Genomic DNA, 23,672 nt, shown 5'->3' with positions numbered 1-23,672 from the left:
TCAATGGTAGATGAAAAAACGAAAAACAGAATCATTCCACTGATTAAAGAAAACGGACATATTTACATTGTAAATTACTACATTAAACACTCAACGCCGACTTAGATTTCTGTACAAATTTCCCTTCTTAAGCCGCTCATTGAAACTCCAGGATCCCAAAAAAGGGATACAAAAAGAAAATTTTCACATTCTCACCTGAGACTCTCATCACTGCTTATAATAACCAAACAGGATTAAGCAAGAAAGAATGTTTTCTCAGCTCAACCACAAAAATTCTAGTAACCCTCCATTATTTTTGTTGACACTGATTTGACTTACAGAGACACATCATTACATACAAAAGAACCCTTAAACGCATATTTACACTAGCAAAAGATTCTCTCCACCTTTCCCTCTCATGAGAGTTTCAAAATTCCTCACACTACCGAAGTTGTTGACGCGATTGTTTGTTTAGCTCCTCTTTTTAACTATGTACCATTTTGTATTAATTGAAATGGGGTTTTCTCTAGGCCAATGCAGGGATGCTACAATTCCTGCGATCCCTGTCGAGGCAATCAAATCCCTCAATCCTCACTGGTGGTTTGTTTCCAAAATTTGATCGGACGCAGCCTCCTTTCCTTGAAGAGGAAGTCGGAGATGATGATAAACCCGATGGAGGCGGAATCGGCATAGGCATAAGTGGCGACATAGGGGAGAGTTTCTCATCCCCAAATCGAGCGTCTTGAATTAATGGGTTAGATACTCTGCTCGGCGGTGACCCACAAAAAAAAGGGGGCGACGAGGCTACCTGTGTACAAGATTGTTCAACACCATAACCACCCTGCAAATATTTACCCCATAATCAAGTTGTTTATGCGGATTGAACAAATATTTAGAAGCTAAAAATCTATAATAGCATGTAAACTTGAAACGGCAACAGATCTTTTGCATGTCTAAATGGTGCCGCTTTCTTCTAGAATAATTTTGATGAACAGAAGAGACCCATGAAACCGACAAGGTGTTTTAACAAGAACTAACCAACCACAAGTTTATGGATGGTCCCCAGATGTGCTGTGAATTCTACTTTCTGTTGAAATATGGCCATTGTTACAAGAACCACGCCCAAATTCTTTAATAGCAAAATAATTTATTATACATCAAAATAAATTAATGACCACCATACGCGCAAACACGAAAACAAAGCAAAATTAAAAAAAAAAAAAAAAAAAGGAAAGGATAAAAACCCTCACCTTTGTCAGGATGATGTCTAAAAGATCAGTTCCTGCTTTTGAATCACAGAGCTCTGATTGGTGGCTGAAATTCCAATAAATTTTTTGTAAGTAAAAAGGAAAATAGGTCTAGATTGTTTAAAAAAAAAAAAAGAAGAAAAAAAGTTACCTGAAATGCCATCTGAGAGACCTGACAGGCTGGTCGTTGATGGTGGCGTTCAAAAGACCGAGACGTCTCGGTTTGGGGCAAACAACCGAATCTCTCCGCTCCGACATGGGAACCGAAACAGAACTACGCATCTCTTCCCGGGAAGAGAAAGCGCTTGGATGGATCGCACACTGGTTCATCTTTTTTTTTTTTTTTTGCCCCCTAAAGATCTCTATGAAGAGAAGTCCTGGGCAGATGCAGCAGAAAAAATTAGCTAAGGAGTTTATTATATAATTTATAACAGATCTAAAGCGTGTATGAACTGTTAAACATCGACATCTAGTCAAACAAGACTCAATAAATTAACCCAAACCAGAAAAAAGAAATAGCTAGCTCGAAGACAACGATTTGCCAACTTGACATATTTGACACTTTATCTCAAAATTAATTTTCAAAGCAAGCACGTTCAATGAATTTGAAGGGGAACAAAGAAAGACTTGAGATTTCGCTTAATTCACGAACCAGAAAACCAACATCTGTTAAAAAGTTTCCAAATTTAGCTACCGTCATAGATCTGAAACCAAACGCTTTCAAGAAGTTTTTTTTTTTTTTTTTAAAGAACACAATTAAAACTCAGCCAACAGCCGGCATAGAATCAACGCGAAGGAGAAAAAAGGAAAAAGAGCAGAGCAGAGAAGGCATAGAAAGAGGTGATATACCTTAGGTGTTCAGCTGTACAGCTCCTCAAAAATAGGACTTGTGAAGTGAAGCTCTGTTTATTTCTTGTTATTATTAACAGAAAGAAAGAAATGAGAAAGATAAAAGAGGTCGATACATATGATAGAGGAAAGAAATTAGGACAGGACGGTCCCGTTCGGTTTTATAGACAGAGAAGGAAAAAATTTGTAAAGGAGAGGGACGAGAGAATCAACAAAAGAAAATTATTGAGAGAGAAAAGTCGTTGGGGCATTGGGCTTTGCACAGCCATATGCAGAGAAAATATTAATAAAAAAATGAGAGAGGGAAAGGACAGGACCACCACCACCACCTCCACGGCTCCACCAGCAACTACTTTCTCTCTCTTACTTTTCTTTGGGTTTGATTTACTTTTAGGAGTATTTTATTCCTTGGCGAAAATTGGCGCCCAGACCCAATGGGATGTGTTTAATATTAAAAATAAGGTTACAATTTACTCCATAAGATTTAAAAAAACTTATAATTTAATTTTTTATTTTTAAAATAATAATTTAAATTCTATTTATTTTATAAAAAATAATTTAAATATATAATATTTTTTATAAAAAATATTTTATACATAAAAATATTTTTTATTATTTAATTATAATATTAAATTAATAATATGTATTATACCATATATTTTTTAATAAAATTATTAAAATCTTATAAAATAAAAAATAATTTCATATTTTAAAAAAAAAATTAAATTTTTTTAATAAAAATATAAAAAATATTTTTTTATTAAACAATTGAATCCTTAATTTTTAAAATTTAACAAAAACTTACAATTTAATTAATTGTTAACGGTCACATTAAAATACTCGTGAATTTATATATTTTTTAATTGAAACATTTTAACTTGGTAGGTTTTATATTATAGGTAAAGAAAAATTATTATTTAATTTTTATATTTTAATGAAATAAATTATTTAATTTATAAATTTAAAAAAAGAATTATTTAATTTATATATTTTACTTTTATTAAATTATTTAGTCTATCTGTTAAATTTTTTATTAATCAATGTAATTAAATTATTATTTATTTCTTTTATTTAAATAAAATTAATTAATTGATTCCTATATTTTAAAAAATATTGTCACTCACTCTTTATATTTTAATAAAATTAATTAGTTAGTCTATATATTTTAAAAATATAATATTTTAAAAAATATATTCTTAGATAAAAATAAAAAATTTGCTATGTATAAACTAAATTTGAATTGATATTTTTTTTAAATTATTCTAGTATTTTCATTCAATTTTTGGACATCATTTTTGTGTATTCTCTAATAGGAAATAATTTTTCATAATTACTTAGAGATTTAAGAAAATTAATTATTTTTTTATGTGTAGATAACTTGTATCATTTTTATCAAAAGGTAAAAATAGAGAGAAAATAAAGAGAAAATCGTGTGGGTGTAAAGGAGAATAAATATATTGAGAAAGAAATAAAAGAGAGAATTGGAGTAATCTATATATAAAAAATAATCATAGGACTAAATAGTTAATAAAATCAAGTTATAAGGAATCATTAATGTATTTTTTTAAAATATAAAAATTAATTAATTAATTTTACTAAAACGAGAGAATTAAATATTAGTTTGATTGCATTGATTAACAGAATAATTAGTGAATGGATTAAACAGTTTAACAAAAAAAGATAAATAAATTAAATAGTATATTTTTTAAATATGAAAATTAAATAATTAGTTTAATTAAAGTATAGAAAACTAAAAAATAAATTTCTCTAAACAAAATATTCTATTGATTTAAACTAATTTATTTATAACACAAAACCTCAGTAGCTAAATTGTGAGAATATGTATATTTAAAGATATTTTAATATTTTTGTTATAATTAACCTGAATTAGACAAAAAATTAGATGAATAGATTAAATTATAAATTTTATTAAAATTTAATAATTAAATTACTTAATTTTAAAAATATAAAAATTAAGTTATATATTTTATTAAATTTTCTGGATCAAATTATAGTCTTATCCTAAAAATAAAAAAACAAATGCCTTCAATAAATTAGTTCAAATGATAAGAAAATTTTATTTAGTACGGTAGGTTTCAATTTTGAATTTGTTATTAATCTCTGAATATAATGATATATTTATATTTAATTAATTTTATTTATAATATAATGATAAAAATAATCATAAATAAATTGAAAATAAAAGATGAAATATTTACTGAGAGTGTATTGATCAATGCATTATTTTTTATAAAATAAATAAAAAAATAAATTGTGGATATGACAAGGTGGGCCGTACTGGGACGTGGCGGGCAAGGGCTAGGATTTTTTCAGTTATTTTATTTAATTTCTTTTGGCTGTTCTGAAGTTGAAGAGGCATGGAAGGCGAAGCATCCGCCCATACTGACTCAAATTTTGTCTACTTTGGAGTTTTTAAAATAAAGTTTCTTTCACTATAATTAAAAAATATATATGAATTCTTCTTTTTTTTAAAAAAAAAGTTCAAAAAAAAACATTTTCTTTAAATTTAATCCAAACACCTACAAGTAAGTACTACACCTTTTTATCTGCCTTGCCAATGAGGTCACTTCGGCCACCTAATTCACACCTAACATATATCTCATTTTCCCAATCTAAAATTTAAATGTAAATAGAAAATTTTTAAAATAACAGAATAAATTCATAAATATAATAATGAGAGGCGGAGAGATTATTAATAATAATATTTTATTTTTTAAATTATTAAATTTAATTTTGTCGAAACAATTTTTGAAAAAAAAGAGGGGGGGGGGGGGGGAGGAATCACGTGGAGAGCGTTGCAGGAAGAAGCAGAGACGGCATGCTTTAAGCTGTCAAGGTTCCCAAACAGGGAATAAAAAGGACACATTGGCCACGTTCCATCCGTCAGTGTCGTGCATCAAGTGGGACATTAAAAAAAAAAAAAAAGGAGTCGTTTTCCTGCATTTGATTTGATGCTCATGGGTTTGTTGTTTGGACAAGATCTGTCCGTATCCTTTTGATTAACTGATTTCAATCTCCACCTCTCGATTGCTCATTGATTTTTCTTTTTAATCATCGGATGCTCTTTCATATTCCTTTCTTTCTTTCGGTGTTCGAGTTTTCATCTGGATTTATTATTATAAAAAAATAATTTAAATTTTTATTTAATAAATTATTATTAAATTTAAATTCAAATTATTATTATTTTATTTTTACCACATATTTACCACTTTCCCAAATAATTGAATATTTCTAATAATTGAACGGAATTAATTTGTTTATTTTGCCGTTGATGAAGGCGAAAGGGTCCCATGCGGTTGGCGTTGACCTTGGACTATAGTTGACTTCAAAAACAAGTATGCAAAGGACATATGCATACAATCAAATATCAAAAATAAGATATTATAATTTTAATTTAATTAATAATAAATTATAAAAATAATCCACATGTAAATTAATGTTTTCTTTTTCTTGAAAGATTGATCTAACACAAATATAGATGGTGATTGGCTCAGCTAGAAAAATTAAATAAGCACATTCAACAATTTCCTACCTTGGTGTGTGCAGAGATTTCAATTTCTTGTGAAATTTCATTGCAGTATACTCTCAGGTTATGGCGATGTGCTCAAGAAATGGCTTGGATTGGAAGATAGATTACATAGATAGTGCAGGAAACCATTCTTCACTTTAACACGGAACAAATTAGTTTCTATTTGCTGAGTTTCACAAATTTCTAAATTGCTTTCTCGTAATTGTCTGTAATTCCAAGCAATTTGGTCATTTTCATGTAATTCTCACCTTAGTTAGACAAAGCCAAGGAATACTTCTCTCTCTCTCTCTCTCTCTCTCTCTCTCTCTCTCTCTTCACATATGACTCAACATTGACAATTTGGTTTTACTTTTCATTGATAAGCAAGAGAAGGGTATAGCATTAGCATCCTTTTCATATGTTAATATATATTATTAAGTTGATTTCTATTGCTATTAATTGAGTCTTTCCTAACCACATTAAAAGCATATCTAGATTGACATTGAAATTATTTTTTTAATTATTTTATATGATGTTAAAAAAAATGATTTTAAGTTATTATTTAAGGATTATATTTAAAACATAATATATATAATGAATTTCATCTATTAAATACATAGATCTCACATGCTTCTATCTTTTGAGTTTATGATGGATCGAGTCTAAAAAAAAAATTTTATTACTCAAATATGTAAAATTTAATTTTAAAATAACTCTTTTTTAACAATAATTCAAATGAATTGGTTAGGCTGCTAAAGTTAGGTCTTGCAGTTTTGTGAAAGAAAGTAAGAAATGGCATCTATGTTGGTGTGACCCACTATGCTTTACACTTATCTCTAAACAGCGGGACTTTTGTTAGATTGATTCTTTGTCAAAAGGGGGAATAATTCCAAATTATTAAGGCCTAATTGCAAGAGAATTCCAATGTTCATTCTCCCACAGCTCCACCCCTCTCCTTTTCTTTCCACTCTCACCCAATTAACAAGTGACCCATTTCATGAATCTGAACTTATCGTGTCATGGAGCAATATGAGTACAATATTTATGCATATGAATTTTGTTTTATGTCCTAATCGGTAGAATCAATGGAAGATTGAAATAAGCCAAGTGTGATGCGACAGCAAATGCAATTGGGCAAATAACATTGACTAATGTTAATCCTCTATTCTGAAATTCCTATTTTGTGATGCCAACGAATTTCGGGCTATCCCAAATTAAAGCGTGGGTGTGTGCACAAAGTGGCTTGGCTTTTTCCCGTATTTCACAATCCAATGCAATTGGATAGCTCCACTCGTAAAAGAGATTTGCTGAAATGGCCTAGTATTCAATTCTTATTGGCTTGGTTTCTGTGAATTGGTAATTTTCTTATTCATTATCATTGCTTTTCTCGCATTGTGGATATTACCATTGATTAGAGAAAAAGATCGCTTGGAAATCATAATCATTTTAAAAGCGTAAAATTTAACATGAAATGGTTCAAGCAGAGACTGGCTCAGATGTTGCAGCTGCAGCCTTTTTCTTTGCAAACTATTCCTCAGCTCAAGCAATGATTTCATCCACTTCTTACAGCCAGGTAATACAGTAAGAAAGCAACCAACAGGCTCAAGCTTCTGCTTGGCTGACACCGAGAAGGCACGAGCCTTAAAGCTCAGCTTCACACTAAGCTCCCCATCACCTAGAATCTATACATCCAAAGGAAAACAATAAGCAATTCCAATAATAAGTATAGCAATACAACCTTTTTACGGTTTCTCACATGCGATTAAACTACGCTATCTTGTCTCTTTTTCAATAATTACATGGTAGTGTCATTAGCCTGCGGCAAAGAGAAAGGGAAAACCATTGCAGCTTAGATTTTTTTCATTACTATCTTCTTTGTTATGTTATTTGAAATTAGGATTTCATGATAGATTTTTAAATTGTGGAAGCAATAAAAACTAAGAAGACAATTTTTACACCTAAGGTTTCCTATGCTTGTGTTATCTCAAGAAACTGACAAATACATACACTAGAAACTCTTAGCTCAAAGAACGAAGGGCCCTTTCATTCTAATTTGATAAAGCAAAAATAAACTGAGGAAACTTTTAACTCACTGATTGAAGATGAATTTTAACATAGTAAGTTCATCCAGAACCTTTCGTCTAGAACCTTAGCAACAATTTCTACTGCCCTAATATGAAAAGAAACAACATTTACCACCTGAAGCCATCGGAATTAGATCAAGACAACATTTAACCCATTCTTTCACTATATAGAAGATTTCATTATAAGCCCTACAGATTAAGACAATCTTCTTTTTGCTTTTCTTTTCTTGTCTTTTTTCTTTTAAATTGCAATCCACAAGATGGTTTTACAAGGTGAGTTGGCCTAAGCTTCAAATTAAATACTTTTCAATACTTCAGTTAATACAACTAGATGTTCTGCATAAACAATTGAACTGCTGGCTTACCAAAATGAAGCTTGGCTGAGGTAAATTTGACATCTATATTGTAAAGATGATCACAAGATCAGCTCCTAATTTACATTAAAATACTTTCATTTTTGAATTAGACAAGCTGATAGAATGTGAATAATATCAGATAAGACACTCGAACTGAAAGGACAAAATAAAACAGGGGCTATAAACATACAACTCCAATAGAAATCATTTCATAAGGTTTTAGAGGTTGAGTTTTCATGTGTCACCGATAAATGATAAAATGAGGAAAGAAGTTGTGACGTCAAATAGAAGAAAAATCAGACAGACATGAATGGTTAAATATAACTCCTGAAATTGTCATTCATATATAGAAATCATTAATACCTTTCAAGGGGAGTCTCCTTTCTCTTCTAGGTAGGTTAATCAAGCTCCTCTTTCAGAATCTCCAATGACACCTCTTCCCCTTGCTGAAATCCTGCTGCTTCTATGTCTTTTAAGTTCACAGGGAAATATTTACATAGACCTGCATGCATACCTTCAATCCTTCGCACAAACAAAAGAAGAGAAGCATATCAGTACAAATCCAAAAAGTGTGAACAAACAAGACCTGTGCATAATATGCATTCATTAAAAGAGCAAGATTTTGCCATTGTCAAAACAAAATGGAAAGTAGAAAAGTAATCCAATTTCATTATATATACAGTGAATGCAGCTAGTGCAGCTAAAAGGCATTATAGGAATTAAGATTCAAGAAGCTAGACCTATATAGTCCCAAAAAGGAATTGTTACTGTGAGGTAACTATTGTCAGCTAAAAGCTCAATTCTTCACCACTTTCATGTCATGATATACAACATTATTAGAGTACCAAAAGAAGCTGGAATAATTTTCCAAGCTGGATTCTTCAACAGTTCAGCATCACAAGAAGTGGTCAGAGGAAATCTGTATCACGAGTCATGACACATATTACGTACAACTGTTTCTCAGAGTTCCTTAGTTAACCAAACACGATAGTGATTTCGAAAATGGGAAATTTTGAAAATTCTTATCTTATCTAATCATCATGTCAATGCCCATGATATCAAGAAATAAATGTTATCATTTAAGTTCCAAGTGATTATAACAAAATTGAAAGCGATTTGCAAACAAACCAATCCACATAGAAGGACTATTAACTTAACTTTCCCTCATTGAAGACTAATAATTTTCACCAGAAGGTTATCAATCACATGGTAAGGAGAATCGTCAAAATTTTGACAAATGTTCAATAATATGCTTCTAAGCCACCCATTTTTGAGGTTTATAACAAGACATCTGACTTGGAAAATTTGAACTTTTGTTGATACAGGGTAATTTATGCTAGCTAACTTCCACGACATGAAATTCAAAATAAATTATCTCATGAATCTAGAAAACAGATTCTCTAAACCAATTACGGTGATACACCACTGTCTCCTGCTCCCATCCCATATGGCATACTTGTACCTCCAAATGCTTTGTTAATTTGATGGGAAAGGTAGAAAATAAATTACCAAGAGGACTCTACATTTGATAACCTACTTGTGCCGCCTCACTAAATCATTCACTTTCCTATAAAACTGTTATTACTCTAATGGGAATATTAGGTATACCCACATTTTTAACTGAAAACTACCGATACCATGGTGAAAGGAACCATAAATTGCATTCCATCCATATAATGCATAAGATGCTTCCTGGCATCTCTGTATTGAAGTTCATGCTCCAAAGTCCCCTTTGGAAGTTCATGTTGACCCTTTGAGCTCAAGGGAGCATAGATTTTGATGATAACATAACTCAACTAGAATCAAACTAACCTTAAAAGTTGTGCTTCCCAAAGAACAAAGAAAAAGACTCAAGGAATTCATGATAGATTTGTACTTTTAAAGAAATCATGACATTTTAAGATAACACAGGATGAATCAAATGAGATAAAGAAAGAAAATGTTACCTTCCAAAGCTGGATTGAAGATCAAATTTGAAGGTACATGTAGTATAGAAGTTAGTTTTAACTTTTAGGATTGCTTGTGAAAAGAATTGTGGAGTAGAAGCCAATGATACTTATTTTTAATCCCTCAATTATTTTCTTTCAAATATCATCAATGGCCTAAAAGCATTTGATTATGATTTGGTGTAAAGTTTTAAAGTTTTCAAAGTTATGCAGAAAGTTTTCTCGGTATGCTAACTAATTTGCTACTTGTTTTGGTATGCTAACTAGTTTGTTACTTTTTCTGGTATGCTAACTGTCTCAACTCTGCACAACATCGCAGAAAAAGACAAAATAACGGCTATTTTCTTAAAATTTGAAATTGTAACGTTCAAATGAGTTCTCAAACGGTCAAAAACGTTTCAAAACTATAAATACACTTTTCAAAGCTATAAATACACTTACTCTTGGCCATTTTGCACTTAATGAAAGTCTCTCTACTGTTCCTAACCTTTTTAAGATCATTAAAGCTTTCATTCAAAGTGCTCAAATTATTTTTATTGCTCATCATTGGCTTACCTACTTATCTCTTCTTTATAGATTCTGTTGTATTGAGTGAGATTGAGTTTTAAACACTTTCTTATCATTTATGAGAGGTCATTCAAGCACCTATTGAAACTTGATTATGAAAAGAGTTTCGGATAACACTTGGTAGAAGTGTGAAGCTACTTGTAAAAGTTTTGGTGAGAAGATTTGTAAAGGGCTTTTGTCTCTTACCTTTAAAAGAGAATATTAGTGGAGTGAAGACTCAAAGTGGGATCTTTGAGAGAGTGGATGTAGGCTAGTTGAGCCGAACCACTATAAAAATTCAGTGTTCAATTTTTTCAACTCTTACTTTTTACATTTATGCATTTTAATTTTCTGATTGAAGTATTTTTGCTGAGATAAAAATTGATACTTTTTACTGTTAACTCTGCTGCAAACTGAGAAAATTGGTTTATTATTGAATCTGCTGATATCTGATATAATCTGCTTATTGTTATATCTGCTGTCAACTAATATATTCTATTTGCCGCTCTGTTTGCTGTGTTATGATTTTATTCAGATTACTGAAATTCTTACTGAATGCCAATATATCTTGTTAGATCAGTATATTGAATCCTTATGAGCAAACTTTGTATCAACTTATCAATTGAGCAGTATTGCACATATCTCACAGTAGAAAATTAGGTTGAACGAAGCTGCAATTTTTTAAAGGTTTTGAGCAAGAACCCAAAAATTGTTTTTAAAGTCCAATTCACCCCCTTCTTGGACATATTTTGGGACATCAATTTGGTATCAGAGCTTGTCTTTCTTGCTTGAGGATTAAACACCTTAGAGTGATCCATACACATGGCTAGTTCATCTAGTAACTCGGCTGGTATACCTGCTCCCTTAGCTGAAGGTTATTCAATCACTAGACCACCAATTTTTAATAGCACAAATTACTCTTTTTGGAAAACTAGAATGAGAAACTTTGTACAATCTGTTGATATTGATACTTGGAGAATAATTAAAGATGTTCCTTATATTCCTTATAAAACTAGTGGAGGAACTATGCAAATTTCTAAACCTGAAGTTGAATTTGATGACAATGATTGAATGAAAATTTCTACAAATGCTAAAACTATTAACATTCTTCATTGTGCTCTTGATATTAATGAGTATAATTGTATTTCAGGGTGTCAAACTGCAAAAGAAAAATGGGACAAACTAGAAGTCACATATGAAGGAACCGATGTGGTGAAAGAGTCAAAGGCAAACCTCCTCATCCGTGATTATGAGTTATTTGAGATGAAACCTAGGGAAACTATTGCTAAAATGAGTACCAGATTCACAAATCTTGTTAATCTTCTTAAAGCTCTTGGAAAGAAATTTGAAGAATAAGAACTCGTAAAGAAAATTTTGAGATCTCTTCCAAAGTCATGGGAAGCAAAGACCACTGTTATTCAAGACACCAAGGATTTTAAAAAGTACACCTATGATGAGCTAATTGGTTCTCTCATTACACATGAGATAATTTACAAGAAAGATGAGAAAGAAGGTGATCAAAAGAAAAAGAAAGGTATAGCCTTCATATCCGAAAAGATAGATGAGAAAAAGAAAAGTGTTGCTTTCAAAGCTAGTTCAAGTGATAATTCAAGTGCTTTAAGTGATGATGATGAAGATATGGCTATGATAGTCAAGAGATCCAAAAGAGCATTTAGAAAAGGTGGAAGCAAATACAAGAAGTTCACAAAGAAATATGCTTCAAAGACTTCAAATCATTCAAGTGAAATAGTTTGTTATGAGTGTAACAAACCAGGTCATATTAAGCCAAAGTGTCCTACATTGAAAAAGAAAAACAAGTTTAGAAAGGATAAAAGTAAAAAGGCAATGGCAGCAACATGGAGTGATAGTGACTCTTCATTAAATGATGACACAAGTCAAAAAGATGTTGCAAATACTTGTATGATAGCAATTGAAGAAAAAGGTGAAAGTTCACACATTGAAGACAGTGAAAATGAGGTAAATCTTGAACCTTCTAATGTTGATGAGTTAGAACTTGCATTTGTAAAGACATATGATAAATATAGATCTTTTAAAAAGAAATACAAAATTTTGATACATGAAAATTGTGCTTTAAGATCAGAAAATATTTCTTTGAGTATAGTTTCAAGGGAAAATGAATTTTACAAATCTCAAATGAAATTATTTAAGGAAGTTAATGATGAGCTTCAAAGATCAAAAGAAGTTTGTGAACAACTTCTTGAGAAAAACAGAATTCTTGAAGCAAAAGCTGAATATTTGACAAGAGATTTAACTAAATTTACAAAAGGAAAAGAAACATTTGATGTACTTCTTGGGAATCAAAGATCCACAAATGAAAAATTTAGAATTGGTTATGATGGATTTATGAAATATGGAAAATACAAACATTATTTTGTTAAATCTTCATTTTCTTCTCAACCAAATATTACATGCTTTTATTGTAATCATAAAGGTCATATGATTAATGCTTGTCCTATTAGGAAAGGAACCTTTAAGGCAAAGAAAGTATGGGTGCCTAAAGGAACTCTACCTAATATTATTAACATACAAGGACCCAAAGTTGCTTGGGTACCTAAGGACAGTTAACTAATTTCAGGTCTGCCTAAGGAGTATGCTGGAAATAGAAAACTGGTACATAGATAGTGGTTGCTCTAGGCGCATGACAAGAAATAAAGGCAAATTCTCATCTCTTGCTTTGAAAGAAAAAGGTTATGTCAAATTTGGCGATAAAAGTAAAGCTAAAATTATTGAATGTGGAACTATTGGTAAAAATCCTTGCATTGAGAATGTTGCATTAGTACAAGGATTAAAATACAATCTTTTAAGTGTTAGTCAACTGTGTGATAATGGTTTTAAAGTCATTTTTACTTCTACACATTGTGAGATTTATGGAAATAATGTTATGTTTGCTGGTGCTAGAATAGATAATATTTACCTACTTGATTTAACAAGTCTTAAAGAAAATTGTGAAACATGCTTTATGACTTCAGATGATAGTGCATAGTTATGGCATAGAAAATTAGGACATGCTAGCCTGAGTACATTGCTAAACTTTCTAGAAGAAACCTTGTTAGAGGCCTTCCAAAGTTAAGATTTGAAAAAGAGTTTCAATGCAAAGCATGTGCACTTGGTAAGCATACAAAATCATCTTTTAAATAAAAAAAATATTGTAACTACATTTAGACCATTAGAGTTATTACATCTTGATTTTTTTGGTCCAATCACACCTAGAAGTCTAGGAGGCAAGGCATATACATTTGTAATTGTTAATGATTTTTCAAGATTCACATGGACTTTCTTTCTTGCTCATAAAGATGAAACCTTTGATGTATTTGAAGCTTTTTGCAAAAGAATTCAAAATGAAAAAGGCTATTGCATTACATTTTTGAGGAGCGATCATGGAAAGGAATTTGAAAATAGTTTGTTTGAAAATTTCTGTTCTCAAAATGGTATTTATCATACATTTTCAGCTCCTAGAACTCCACAACAAAATGGAGTTGTTGAAAGGAAAATAGATCTTTGTAAGAAATGGCAAGAACAATGCTGAATGAAAACAGTTTATCAAAATATTTTTTAGCAGAAGCTGTAAATACAGCATGCTACATTCTGAACAGAGTTTCCATTAGAGCTATTCTAAAGAAAACTCGTTATGAACTTTGGAAAGAAAGAAAACCTAATATTGCATATTTTCATGTCTTTGGTTGCAAATGTTACATTTTGAATAACAAAGACAGCAATCTCAAGAAATTTGATGTTAAATCTTGTGAGGGAATATTTATAGGTTATTCAACAAATAGCAAAGCATATAGGATTTTCAATAGAAAAACCTTGACCATGGAAGAATCAATGCATATACTTTTTGATGATGCTAACACTTTCTTGCAAAGGAAAGATTCTTGTGATGATGAAAATGAGCAGATTCTAAATTCAAAGAATTCAAATAAAGATGAGCTTGATTCAAAACAACTAGTAGAGGATGATCAAAATGACAAAGAAGAAGAACTTACTTGTTCCACAAATGTTGAAATTCAAGAATACACCCAACCAAATGTGGAAGAATTACAAATTGAGGAGTCTCAACATCAAGACATCCCACAAGAATGGAGGTACCATAGAAATCATTCCAAAGATGACATTCTTGATAATCCATCACAAAGAATGATGATAAGAGCTCAACTTAGAAGATATTTTGATAATGTTGCTTTTGTCTCTCAATTTGAACGCAAAACATATGATGATGCTCAAAATGATAAAAATTGGCTTCTTGCTATGCAAGAGGAATTAAATCAATTTGAAAGAAATAAAGTGTGGACACTTATTTCTAAACCTAAAATGCATTCTATTATTGGAACTAAATGGGTATTTAGGAATAAGATGGATGAAAAAGGACACATAATTAGAAATAAAGCTAGACTAGTAGCTCAATGATACAACCAAGAGGAAGGTACTGATTTTGATGAAACCTTTGCTCCGATTGCTAGAATGTTGTGTGTATTTGCATATTTTAAGAATTTCATGCTTTATCAAATGGATGTTAAAAGTGCATTCTTAAATGGATATATTGATGAAGAAGTTTATGTGGCTCAACTTCCTGGTTTTGACGACCCTCATTTTCCAAATTATATTTATAAGCTTACTAAAGCTCTCTATGGTTTAAAGCAAGCTCCTAGAGCATGGTATGAGAGACTTAGCAAATTTTTGCTTCAAAATGATTTTAAAAGAGGAAAAGTGGATACTACTCTTTTCATTAAGAAAGACATGCTTATTGTGCAAATCTATGCAGATGATATTATTTTTGGTGCTACTAACCATTCCCTTTGTAAGAAATTTTCCAATATGATGAAAAGTGAATTTGAAATGAGTATGATGGGTGAACTTACTTTCTTCCTTGGATTGTAAATCAAACAAATGAAAGATTGAATTTTTATAAATCAGTCCAAGTATATAAGGGATATGCTAAAGAAATTCAAAATAGAAGATATGAAAAGTATTGGAACTCCCATGAGCTCAACAGTTAAATTAGAGAAAGATGAAAAAGGTAAGGAGATAGATAATAAACTCTATAGAGGTATGATTAGTTCTTTACTCTACTTGACAGCATTTAGACCAGACATTCATTTTAGCGTATGTTTATGTGCAAGATTTCAATCATGTCCAAAAGAATCTCATCTTATAGCAGTTAAAAGAATTTTTAAGTACCTCATTGGCACACACAACATTGGCTTGTGGTATCCAAAATGTGAATCATTTGATCTTATTGGTTATAGTGATTCAGATTTTACTGGTAGTAGATTGGACAGAAAAAGCACTTCTGGAACTTGTCAATTTCTAGGTCATGCATTAGTTTCATGGCACAGTAAAAAACAAACTTCTGTTGCACTTTCTGTAGTAGAAGCTGAATATATTACAGCTGGAAATTGTGTTGCACAAATTTTGTGGATGAAACAACAGCTTAAAGATTTTGAAATTAAATTTGATCACATTCCCATAAGGTGTGACAATACTAGTGCTATAAATTTGTCAAAAAATCTTGTCCAACACTCTAGAAGCAAGCATATTGAAATTAGACATCATTTTATTAGGGATCATGTTCAAAATGGTGATATTCAAATTGAATTTGTCCCTTCTAAAAAACAGCATACTGACATTTTTACAAAGCCACTTAATAAGGAAACTTTTTGCAAAATAAGAATAGAACTTGGTATGACTGATGCTCTTGCTTAACTTTTGATGCATACTCATGTTCCTATATGAAAATGAAGTGATATATGTTGGTTTGTAGTGTTAAAAATGTGTTCTGATATTTCTGGTGCAATTTGAAAATTTCTAGGTCTAATTTGACGTGAACAGTATTCTGCAGAATTTGATTGTAGTGGCATACTAATCTGTTTGCTAATTTTTTTGTTTGTTAAGTGCTTTCACTACAAGAAAATATCAGAATAGAAACCAAATTTAGAAACATATTTATGTCGGTTTATAATTTGAAACAGCTTTTGAAACGGAAATTTAGTAGAACGGCTTAAATATATTAGAAACCAATTAGTAATCGATTTGAAACTGAAATTAGAAATGGAAACTCGTCGGTTTCTAAATTATGCAGAACAATTTTACGGCAAATTTAGTATCTGTTTATAAACCGATTTCTGAAACCGTATCATTGTCCGTTTCTAATTTAAAGAATCAAAACTTGTTTCACTGTATTTAAGTCATATTAGAAACCGAATATATCGGTTCCTAATTTCTTTAAATTTAATTTTGAAACCGATTGCATTCGGTTTCAAAATAAAAGTATTATCTATTTATATTTAGAAACCGATTCGTATCGATTTCAATATTTATATAATTTCCATTTTATTTACTAAAAATTAAAGTCTGTATAGAAACCGATTGCTATCGGTTTCAATTTCCCTTTGTTATATTAGAAACCAATTCATGTCGGTTTCAAAATAAATATAATTATTAATTTTATTTATTAAATTTTAAGGATACATTAGGAACCGATTCATATCGGTTTTTAATTACCTAAATTATTTAGAAACCGATTTCTATCGGTTTCAAAAGTAATGTAATTTCTATTTTATTTACTAAAATTTAAAATTAAAATAGAAATAGATTCCTGTCAGTTTCAAATTTCTTAATTGTTTTATAAACTAATTGCTTTCGGTTTCAAAATTTAGCTTGAAAGGTCAGAAATCAATTCATGTCAGTTTCTATTTCCCTTTGTTATATTTAGAAACCGATTTATGTCGATTTCTAATTCCAACGTTATTTAGAAACTGATTTTTTTCAGTTTCAAAAATTAAATTGTTATCTAATTATATTTATAATTTCTATATTATTTACTAAATTTTCAAAATAGAAACCGATTCCTATCGGTTTCTAATTTCTTCATTAATGCTTAGAAACCGATAGATTTTGGTTTCAAAATTTATCTATTATATATTTGATTTAATAAATTTTAAAGTCAAGTTAGAAACCGATTTCTGTCTGTTTCTATTTCCTCTATATTTAGAAACCGAGTTTTGTAGGTTTCAAAATCAATGGATGAAATTTTAAAATTAAATTGGGAACCGATTTATATCGGTTTCTAATTCTTTTAGTTATATTTAGAAACCGATTACTTTCGATTTCAAAAATTAAAGCGTTATCTAATTATTTTTATCTAATTTTAATTTTAAATATATAAAATTATATTAATTTATTTTCATAAAACTATAGGGGACAATTTAATTTCAAATATATATATTATATTAATTTTTTTTCAACTATATTAATTTTTTTATACTATTCTATAGAAATGACTTTAAATTATATTTTAAATTAAAAATATTTACAAATAAATATTAATTTAATACTAGCTCCATTCTGTGTCAATAATTTTTAAATTTTTTTATAAGAATTAAAAAATTATTGGATAAATATTTTTATAAAAATAATATTAAAAATTAATTAAAATTTCTTTATAATATCATTGAAATGTAAAAATATGTGAAAAAAAAATAAATATAGTGAGAATAATAATAATTAAAGTAAAGTTAAAAAATAATTAATATTTTCATAATTTTTTAAAATAACAAATAAAATAGGAAAAAAAATTTCTAAATGAGAGTGCTAAATTACATAAAACTACGTAGTTTTAAGGATGGGTAAACTTAACAAACCTAAAACACTCCTCTATTCTTCACAGCTGCCCCTTTGCTTCTTAAAGTTTCCATCACTCCCAGAAGCAACGCTCTCAGTTGAACAAGTGTCTTGCCGTCAAGCTAGCTGCCACATTCCTTCACGAAGCTCGTCGTTCAAATTCTGTGTATGTTTGGGGGTGTGGCGATTGGAGAATAGTGTTGTAGTGAAAAACCTTGTAGGTGATTCTATAGGCAATTAGACAAATTCTTCAATTTTTGTTTTTCTGGGGATGTGTTGTTGCTTGGGTCTAGCAGATTCCAAAGTTATATCTATTGCTTGTAGCTTGGCTTACTGCTTGCTATTTGCTCTCCAATGTAGAAGTTTTTACTTCATTTTTACTCATTTTCACATGGGTTTGACCATGAACTTTGCTGAGATTTCACTTGATGCAGAATCCACTTTTACTAAGCCAAGGCATTTGAAATGCAATAACATTTTTATTTCTGCACTTAGCTACTGTCAGATCAAACCAAGGTAATATTAGCGATCTGTGTGATGTAATGTTTTGAAGACCATGATTAAATCATTAAAGCCATTGTGCTTTATAATTGGCATTGTGATGTACAAGCTGTAACACCCCTAATTTTTAAATTTATTATTTTTGGGTAAATATTGATATTTTATTTTATTTGAATTTTAGGAAATTATTTGAAATTTTTCGGATTTTAGAAATCGGGTTCGATTTTTTGAAAATATAAACTTTGATGATTTTTAAAAATTAATTTAAAGACCACGTGGCAAAACTAAAAATATATTTGGAGTCTATGAATTTTTCTAAGTTTTCTAGAATTTTTTCGAAATTTTTGGACCTCGTTTTCGGTCCCAAGGTAGAGTAAAAAATTCAAAATTTTGTATCTTAAATCGAACCGAACTGGATCGGACCGGCTAAATCGGGCTGGCTCCTTTTTCTTCTTCTCCTCTCTCGCGCGCGTTCTCCTTCCCCTCTCTCTCTCTCTCTCTCCCATTTTCTCTCTCCTCACACCTCCCCTCGCCGGCCAGCCGCCTCCCCAGCTCGTTGACCTCCGCCTGAAACGCTGGCAAGCATCGCACGAAGCGACGTGAAGCGCAGCGCGCGACCCTTCGTCTTCCCGACTGAAATCCGGCCGATCCGGCCACCGATTGAGCCGGGTCTTGTGTCTAAACCCATCTACTCATCGAGAGCTTTCCATAGACACCAAGAACACCGAAATCCATCAAGCGGTTTGTCCAATTTTTGCCGGGAAAGTTTTAGCTCATTTTGACTTTTGGGCTAGATTTCTCGCAAACCGTGAATGCCACGAGACAACCGAGAGTACCAGAGCGCTCCAATCGTCGAGAGTTTCACGGCAATATAAATTTTAAATTTTTTCGACACCGTTTTTCAGTGGGTCCCACGGAACTTCGTAGTGTTTTTCCGAGCATTAAATGAGCTTAGAAAATTTCGTAAAATTTATGTACTAACCCCCGTGTTGTGGGCTTCGTGTAGGTATCTTCAATTCATGGAAATTCGACAGTTGTCCAGGTCTGTGAATTTCCGGCCAGACAGACCGGTTACCGAAAAGGTCTCCGAATTGGATCGAGGTTTTGGCTACCCCACCATTGTCAGATGTCCCGAGCGCGTCCCCGAAGTCAGAATCGGCATAGGTAAACCCAAACCTTACTTTTTCGTAATTTTCTAGTACTTAAATGGGATTAAAAATTCATAAAATATTCGTGGTAGCTCAGAAAATTATGATTCTTTTTGCAATAGCCTAATAATATTGCTAAGGACCGCGGGGCAAAGTTTTAGAATTTTTAGAGCTTATTTGGGTAGTTTTTGCAAAAATGATCAATTATAAGGACTAAACTGTAAATTTACATATTATGATTGAGGACTATTTGGATAGGCCCAGGAGGGGCTGTGTAATGTGATTGAGTTGTAAATGTATGATTTGTGAATGTACAAGTGCGTTTTGAGCCCTTTTGCAGGTTGGATAGGTCCTAAGTATAGGGGAGACTCTGCCGGATTTTCAGCATGACTTAGGACGTATTTGATCTTTTCTTAGCTTGTATTGAGTCAAATTTATTAAATGATTGTAATAAAATTGTCAGGTGAGTCGGGACAGCCTTCTTCCTCCGCCCAGCCGTCACAGTGACTGCTGTCAAGTTTGTGAGTAAAATATTAATTTTAATTGTAATTTCACTATTATTATATGTTCAAGCATGCCCATGCATCACTTATATGTATATATCTATGTAGTTAAACTCTAGATACTTTTTATGTTGCATTCACAACTGTTAAAGTGCCATGTATGTTGTTGTGGTAATTTGGAGTAGTGTGCATGCGTTGGCGTGCGTGTGATGTGGTGTTGACTATGGACAGGACGAGTAGACACGGCTTGAGATCTTCGCTGGGACCCGATCCTTCGGGGGTAGTCATGGCTTGAGTTCTTCGCTGGGACCCTGATTTAGTTTATTAAGCGAAAGTCCAGCTTGAGTTCTTCGCTGGCACATGTTGGATTTAAGAGAGCTGTATTGGGGATCAGCTCCCATATATTATGATTGATATTACTAGGTGTGTGAGTGCTCCAAATTACCTTTTTACTGTTATGATGTGAAAATATTGCTGATGTTGCATTTCACTCTACAGGGTGCATTAGTTTTAGATAGTTATAGAGATTATGGTTAAAATGGATATTTTACTCTCTGAGTCAAACGCTCACTTCTGTTCAATATTTTTCCAGGCCACAGGAGGATATTTTTAAGATTAACCTGCTTTTCTTCTGTAACACCCCAAATTTTATTATTTATGAGTATTTTTGATATTTTAATTTTATTTAAATTTTAGGAATTTTTTTGAGATTTTTCGGATTTTAAAAATCGGGTTCGATTTTCCGAAAATATAAACTTTGATGATTTTTAAAAATTAATTTAAAGACCACGTGGCAAAACTAAAAATATATTTGGAGTCTACGTATTTTTCTGAGTTTTACGAAATTTTTCTAATTTTGGACCTCGTTTTGGTCCGTGATAAAAATTCAAAATTTTGTATTCGAATCGAACCGACCGAATCGAACGGATCGGATCGGACCGGTCGAATCGAACCGGCTCCCTTTCCTTTTTCTTCTCCGCGTCGTCCCTCTCTTTTCTCTTTCTTTCTCTCTCCTCCTCCCCGCGCTGCCGCTCCGATTTCTCGGCCAAATCCGATCCGGCCACCAACTGGACCGGTACATGTGTCAAAAATCATCTACACGGCGAGCGCTTACCACAGACCCCAAGAACGCCGAAATCCATCGACCGGTTTGTCCGATTTTTGCTCGGGAAGAATTTAGCCCATTTTGACTTTTGGGCTAGATTTCTAAACCGTGAATCCCACGAGGAAACCGAGGCCACCAAAGACGCTCCATTCGCCGAGAGCTTCGCAACGACATAAATTTCGAATTTTTCGACACCGTTTTCTGGGTCCCACGGAACTTCGCAGTTGTAATTTCGAGCATTAAATGAGCTTAGAAAATTCTGAAAAATTTATGTGCTAACCCCGTGTTATGGGCTTCGTGTAGGTATCCTCGATTCGCGGAAATTCGGCGATTGACCGGTCGCAAATTTCGGGCCGAATGGACCGTGGACCGGAAAAGTCTCGAATTGGGCCGAGGTTTTGGCTAGCCCCATTGTCGACGTCGAGCGCGTCCCAAGTCGGAATCGGCAAAGGTAAACCCGAACCTAGTTTTTCGTAATTTTCTAGTGCTTAAATAGGATTAAAAATCCATAAAATATTCGTGGTAGCTTAGAAAATTACGATTCTTTTTGCAATAGCTTAGTAATATTGCTAAGGACCGCGGCAAAGTTTTATAATTTTTAGAGCTTGTTTGGCTTTTGCAAAATGATCAATAATAAGGACTAAATTGAAATTTTGCGTATTGTGATGGATGATTGATTTGATGGGCCCGAGGGGCTGTGTGATATGATTGAACTGTTGATGTATGGATTGTGAGTATAGAAGTGCGTTTTTAGCCTTTTTGCGTTGGGTAGGTCCTAGGTATAGGGAGACTCGATTTTCGCACGACTTAGGACGTAATTGGTCTTTTTCTTTATTTGTATTGAGTCGATTGTATTAAATAAATGTAATATGATTGTCAGTGAGCCGATGACCTTCTTCCTCCGCCCACCGCCACAATTTGTCGTCAAGTCTGTGAGTAAAATATTAATTTTAATTATAATTTCGATATTATTATATGTTCAAGATGCCCATGCATCACTTATATGCATATATTTATGTAGTTAAACTCTAGGCACGATTTATGTTGCATTCATAATCATGATGTACCATGGATGTTGTTGTGGTAATTTGGAGCAGCGGTGTGCGTGCGTTGGCGTGCGTGTGATGTGGTGTGGACTATGGAAAGGACGGGTAGTCACGGCTTGAGTAATTCGGGACCGTTCCTTCGAGGGTAGTCACGGCTTGAGTAATTGGGACCCTCGATTTGGTTATTAAGTGGAAGTCCGAGCTTGAGTAATTCGGCACCGTGTTGGATTTAAGAGAGTCAGATAGGGATCGGCTCCCATATGTTATGATTGATACTACAGGTGTGTGAGTGCTCCAAATTACCTTTTGATGTTATGATGTGAAAATGTTGTGCATGTTGCATTTCACTCTCTGAGTTGCATTAGTTTCAGATAGTTATAGAGATTATAGTTAAGATTGATATTTTACTCTCGAGTCGACGCTCCTCTGTTCAAAAATTTTTACAGCCACAGGAGGATATTTTGTTAGGTTAACTGCCTTTTACCTCGCAGTTGTTTATCAATATTGTGTAATTTTAATTACTCCTAGAATTTCCGCATGTGTTAGCAAGAATTATTTGAAATTGGTCCGTAATATTATATTCATGTTGGACCCGTAAACTTAATATTTTAAGTCCTTTGATGGATTGGATGAGGAGCCGAGCTCCCATTTATTATTATGTTGATGAGTATGTGGAGGGTGAGTGAGCTCCCAATGGATTGTTTATTGTGTTTACAGTCGGGTGAGTCGAAAACTCCCCGTTGGAAAGTCCATTTTATGGCCTGACTCTGTCGCTTGTTTTCTTGATATTGGGCCCAAATGGGCCTTAGAGTTGGGTTAATGAATAGTTAAGGCTTACTACGGGCCTCGGGGGCTTTAGGCTGGCCCAGGTCCTAGTGTCGGTCCGGCCCATAGGTTGGGTCGTGACAAATGTGGTATCAGAGCTTAGGCTCCAGATTCTTAGGGAATGTTGTCTAAAGTGTTGGGAAGAGTCTACTAGGAGTCACATGCGGAAATATAGGGTCCATATTCGTCTTGCATTGTCATCTTTGCTTCTAGTTTCTGCTCCATATGTTATGTATAAATATGAGTCTATAGAGCTGTGTAATGAGCAGTTTTGAATTTTTGTGGGCTAATGGAATTTCAGAAAATGCGTAGAAGCGGAGAGCCGCCACTGCACTGAGCAGATGTGCCTGACGAGGTGTCAGCACAG

At 32.4% G+C, this 23,672-nt stretch overlaps 1 protein-coding gene across 1 annotated transcript; it reads right to left on the bottom strand.

The window, feature by feature from the left end:
• Window positions 1–11: 11 nt before the first annotated feature.
• On the bottom strand, window positions 12–2,428 carry LOC110672138 (uncharacterized). Its single transcript, XM_058132271.1, has 4 exons — window positions 2,076–2,428; window positions 1,378–1,603; window positions 1,230–1,293; window positions 12–820 (listed from the first exon to the last, which is right to left on the bottom strand). Exons 2-4 carry the CDS (start codon window positions 1,554–1,556, stop codon window positions 506–508), a joined length of 558 nt encoding a protein of 185 aa, XP_057988254.1. The 5' UTR covers window positions 1,557–1,603; window positions 2,076–2,428; the 3' UTR covers window positions 12–505.
• Window positions 2,429–23,672: the final 21,244 nt, after the last annotated feature.

The sequence above is a fragment of the Hevea brasiliensis genome, chromosome 13, assembly GCF_030052815.1.
Source record: "Hevea brasiliensis isolate MT/VB/25A 57/8 chromosome 13, ASM3005281v1, whole genome shotgun sequence".
Lineage (NCBI taxonomy): Eukaryota > Viridiplantae > Streptophyta > Magnoliopsida > Malpighiales > Euphorbiaceae > Hevea > Hevea brasiliensis.
Note: the sequence above shows the minus strand (reverse complement) of the source record. Positions and strands in the feature narration are given on the sequence as shown.